The 5535-nt window shown below is 36.0% G+C and overlaps 1 protein-coding gene across 1 annotated transcript; it reads left to right on the top strand.

Annotated features, from left to right (window-relative positions):
• Positions 1–532: 532 nt before the first annotated feature.
• Positions 533–1171, top strand: LOC149219096 (uncharacterized). Its single transcript, XM_089386704.1, has one exon. It carries the CDS (start codon positions 533–535, stop codon positions 1169–1171), a length of 639 nt encoding a protein of 212 aa, XP_089242830.1.
• Positions 1172–5535: the final 4364 nt, after the last annotated feature.

Below are 5535 nucleotides of genomic sequence, written 5' to 3'. Positions count from 1 at the left end.
CAGTTGTGGGAGGAGGTGATCTCGAAATTCAATCGCTGCATGGGGTGGCTTTTGGCTTACCACAGGAGGCAAACTCACGCTCATCAGATCGGTTCTTTCGGCATTGCCAACGTTCCAAGCATCCTTAATGATGGCTCCAAAACAAATCTCAGACCAAATCTCCAGTCTCATGCGCAATTTTCTGTGGAATGGAGGACGAGGAAACGACAACAGATTTCATTTAATAAACTGGGAAACAACGAAACGACCATTAGAGGAAGGCGGCCTTCAAATTCAAGATCCCCTGCAAGCAAACTTAGCTTTGGGCTACAAATTGTTGTGGCAACTTTTTGCTGAGCCTAATCACCCAGTCAGTCAGATATTAAAGCTTGAATACTTCAAAAACCAATCAATCAAATCTTTCATTCCAGAGAAAGTCCCAAAAGGAACGCAGGCTTGGAAGCTATGCAGCAAAGGCATCGAATTTTTCAGATCTCATCTGTATAGAATTCCCCGGAATGGCAAAAATACACTGCTATGGAGAGACAGAATTATGGGTCATCCCCCTCTAACAGAAAACAATGAAATCTCAGAGCTAAGATTTTGGCTACAAACAAAAGGAATTCGGAAAATTGAGGATATCTCAGGTTGGGACAGTAAAGGAAATTGGCAGTGCTGGAATTTTCCTAAAGCACCAGCGCATCTAAATCCCCAGCTAAACGCCCTTATAGAGGCAATTTCAGACTTTTCTCCAGTACATAAAGATGATGAAGATTCCTGGGGATGGGGTAAGACGGGGGTGTACACAACAAGACAAGGATATTTACAGATGCAAAGCAAAAAGGATTCGCCACATCCGAAATCAGTGTGGAAGCAGGTATGGGACAACTTTAGCATCCCTAAGATCAATTTCTTCTTTTGGACACTATTCCACAACAAAATCTTGACTGGAGAAAACCTGTGCAGAAGGAACATAGCAGGTCCTCATCGATACGCTCTTTGCAAAAACGCATTGGAAACCTCAGAACAAATGTTTATTGATTGTGAGTATGCGAAGAAGGCCTGGTCTATCTTCCTGACCGGACTGAATGTGAGACCCCCAACACACTGTTCGATTGCAGATATGTTCTCCACTTGGAAAGCCAGTTATCCTCACAATATTGCTGGCAAATCTCTATGGTACAAGGTGTAGATTTCTGCCCCAAAATATGTATGTTGGAAGCTATGGTTAGCCCGGAATGAAATCATCTTCAACCATAATGAAACCCCCACAGAAAAAGTGGCAGACCAGGCAAAGAAACTCCTTTTAGAAACTCTGAACAATTCTCCAGTCAAAGATGATAACTCCCTCTGAATAGAAGAAAGGGCGTGGCTGGATGCCTTCTCCTGCAAGACCAGACCTCCAACAATCACACGGCCATTACATAAGGAAAGATGGCAGATTTGAGATCTTGTCGACAGATTTCAGCAGTGGTGGAAATTCGAGGGCAAGTGCACTATCTTCTTCAATGGTGCCTCAAAAGGCAATCCAGGTAGGTCAGGAGCAGGAGGGGTAATCTTCTATCCGAACGGGGAAAAATATGACTTCAGTTGGGGACTTGGACTAAAAACCAACAACCAGGCTGAAGCTCTCAGCCTTATAAAAGCTTGTCAATTAACCTGAAAAGAAAATCCAAGCGAAATCCTAACCTTTGGAGATTCAGAATTGTTAATAAAGTGAATAATAAGCAAGAAAGGGCTCAAGGATCCAACGTTAAACAAACAACTCTCAAGAGTGAGCAGAATTCTGAAGGAATTCTCCTCGGTTCAAATTTTCCACATACTCAGAGAATTAAACAAGGAAGCGGACAGATTGGCAAATATAGGATGTACCCTACAAAATGGAACGATCAGCATAAATGCAGGTGCTTTGAAAATGGCAATTATTCCCTAACCGGAAAAGAAGCCCATGTAAAATCTGCGAATTGTAATGGTTGAATAGGCTTCATCCAACTGAATTTTATCAATAAAACATAACCGTTTCAATTAAAAAAATAAAAAATAAAAAATAAAATAAAATAAATTTATATTAAATTTTTTATAAAATTTAAAAAAAATTATAATATTAAATTTTTTATAAGATTTAAAAAATTATAATAAATTAAAAATATGGTAAAGAAATGTAAAATATAAAGATGACTTAAACATCTATTTTTAAATAAGATGAAAAGAGAGCATCATTCTAGTTCATATTGTGTGCGATATTTTCTAACATTTTATTTATCGTACTTAAATTATACTTTTAGTGAGTATTTAAGAATATTTTAATAATTTAAAGATTAAAAAAAAAAAATTTATAATAAATCTAAAATAAAAGACAAATACTTACTCGAAGGAGAGTATCATGCTAGAACATATTGTGTGGGATATTTCGAACATTTTATATTTATCAAAACTTAAATCATACTTTAATAAATATTTCAAATTCAACAATTTCAAGAATATTTTAATATAATTTAAAGATTTTAAATATAAAAGAAAAGACAAATTCTAGAATATAAAGTGGGCTGAAACATCTATTTTCAAACATATGAGAGGGAATCTAGAAGATATTGTGTGGGGGTACTCAATTTAGTCAATGCTTTTCGTTAATACGTTTTGTCCGTGTAGTACACATCAAATTTTTTGTGAATTCAAAGTTATAAAATTGATTTTGAATGGATAAGTCTAAAAGTAACTTTATGTTGTTATATATTTATATTATAGTAATTGTTTTGAGGGGATATATATATATATATATATTTTGAAAGTATTGTGGAGATAAGTTTTATGCATTGAATTATGGAAAAAAAAAAACTATTATATAAATTAAAAATAAATATTTGAAGTTAATTGCGAAAATAATCACTTAATTTCATTTTTTTGTTTTTTTTTTTCACTTTCTATCATTCTTTTGAGTTTAATTCAACAAGAACCAATGCCAGTTTTCTTTCTATTATCTTTGCTAAAGTTTTTTTGTCTAAGTCTGAACTATTAGATATTTGTGCTCTTTTTTTCTCTCATCCCATAAGATTCCTGGATCTCAACTGATTTGGTGCCCTTCTGTATATGAGTTGCATTTTTAGATTGAGCGGCAACACCCCCTTCTGCTTGGTACCATGTTGAGCTTGTACATCCACTTCTGCTTGGATTGGTTGTCTCTACATGGTTTCTTCTTCTCCTCCTCCTTCTTCTTCTCATGAGAAGTGAGGATCTAATACCTGTCATCCTTTTGGATTATGGGTCCGCCTATTTTTCTTTTTTTGGATTATTTTTTGCCTGAGGGCATGTGTTCTGCAAGTGTCATGTTTGGAACATATTCGACATTTGAATGTCGTGTTCTCGTAATCTAATACTTGGGTCCATTGGAAGTTTTTGCATTTTAGTTTAATGTGGTCAGGTAGACCTTTGTTGAGGTCCACTCTACATAGATTATGGCAAAAGAAAATATACCTTTCTTTGTTCTTTCAATATCCATATTTTTAAATTTTCCCAGAGTATTTCCAATATCCTCTAGGACATTATGGTGCCAAAGAGGAAGAGGGATATTTGGGAGTCTCACCCATACTCACATAATTGTGACCACCATATTTGAAACATCAAAATCTGGGAACCATGGAGTAATGAAGAGCTCAACTTTATCCCAAAACCATGGCACATCATCTAGAACATTCTCCAAATCTTTCTGTGTATCAAATTGAACAATCAATAAGCCTTTTGAACATAATTTGATGTCACAATTGGGTGTACAAGAAGAAAAAACCCACTAGTATAATGCTTCAAATTTGAGACATAAACCATTTAACCTATAAACAACAACCTTGGATTGGAGACCAAAAAAGAGAGAACTTACCTCTCGAAGATTAACTTCCATGATTGGTGCTTGTTCAATTTGTTTTACAATGTAGGGTCCTGGAATGTTTTGGACATGATCTGTTGGGATGTAAGCCTCCCGTTTCTCTGCATCCTTGAGAGAGACAAATCCGTTGGAGTTTCTGGAGCTCGAAGCTCCACCACTTAGCCTGAGATTCAAAATAATGGTGGCATTCCTCGAGATGCGAAATTCATTCATCTAGAAGGAGTCATGTAGCAGTTTCTGTTCAAATAACATGCATTGAGAAGTTGCAAGGATGCCCACATGAAACTAAATGCTTTGTTTCAGTTTTCCACTCAGTCTGAGTCCCTGATCCACAAGATAGAGGTATTTCCATTTAGATGATGATTTTTTTTTTTTTTTCTTAAATCTGAAAAGTTTCCTTTTTTGTCTTTGTCAGTGTTTTGGCTAGGACAAAGAGGGGAAAATGAGGGGGAGAAACACTCAAGTGCACAAATTTCTTCTCCGTCGCAGGCTGCAAAACCAACCTGATTATGCACACATAAAAAGTCAAATATGTGGGAGAGAATTATTTGAGTGGAAACCTTGACGGGCACTCCCGCCATGACCTCTCCATACATGGGAAACCACCAATGAAGAAATCTTTGGGATGCTTGTCAGCACTTTGAACATGGGATTCTTTCACAAAGCAGGCCCAGATGTTGGGAAATTCCACAAGGCCGAACCCACACTTGCCCTCTTGGTCCTTAGTCGCACAACAATGAATAGGCGACTATTTTTTCACAAGTACAACCCAAAACCATCCATTTCTGACTTCATGGAAGAAGTAGAACTTGACATCCTCGTGCCTTGGCTCAGCTTCGTCACCAGGAGTGAGCTTGAGTTTAATGGTGGTGCTTTGCGTAACACTGCAAAGATAAAGAACCCTAACGCTTCATTCTTTATAACACCTCCATATATATATATATATATATATATATATATAGAGAGAGAGAGAGAGAGAGAGAGAGAGAGAGAGAGAGTAAATGTAGTTTTACATATAAATTAATAAAAAAATTGTTTTTAATTTTGTATAATTTGTAATGTGATTTTATTATAAATGTTTGTTTTGCCTTTTATCATAAAAAAATGTGTATATATGTGTATATATATTAGATAAAGTTCTTCACTATATTAAAATATTAAAACAAAATATACAGAGCGTACAATCAAAACAATTGAGGATACTTTATGGGAAACTATCTCTGGCTGTAGCGAAAAACTTGATTGAAACTCTTGAATCATAAATCCCAAAATACCACTGTCCAAAACATTATTTTAGGTATACTATGTGCTCCATCAACAATATCATATTTATTGACATACGTGACCAAAACGTGTGCATGTGAGTAACAGTTGTCCTATACGAAACCAACATATGTTTGTGCATTACCATGTACACCTGTGCTTTAATGTTCCACCTATTTGCCTTCCTGAATATGACCTAGTTACCAATAGACACCTATATTCATGAGTTCTAAATATTTCAGTGCCAACTTGTGACATTCTTTGTGAATTTGATTGCTAACATCAGGAGACCACTGCTCATTGAGGTCCTCTATATCTAATGCAACTCCTGTGTTGGCCAAGTATTATGCCACTTTGTTAGTCGTACTCCTGACATGATTAGTGGTAATGGAGAGGGGGGGCAACATAAGAGAAGG

Source organism: Pinus tabuliformis, chromosome Q (assembly GCF_031772625.1).
Source record: "Pinus tabuliformis cultivar Carrire ecotype Pingquan chromosome Q, CPIR1, whole genome shotgun sequence".
Classification (NCBI taxonomy): Eukaryota; Viridiplantae; Streptophyta; class Pinopsida; order Pinales; family Pinaceae; genus Pinus; species Pinus tabuliformis.
Note: the sequence above shows the minus strand (reverse complement) of the source record. Positions and strands in the feature narration are given on the sequence as shown.

Excerpts from the sequence above, each read along its gene's own strand:
- LOC149219096 (XM_089386704.1), top strand. The coding sequence starts at position 533 with ATGGGTCATCCCCCTCTAACAGAAAACAATGAAATCTCAGAGCTAAGA.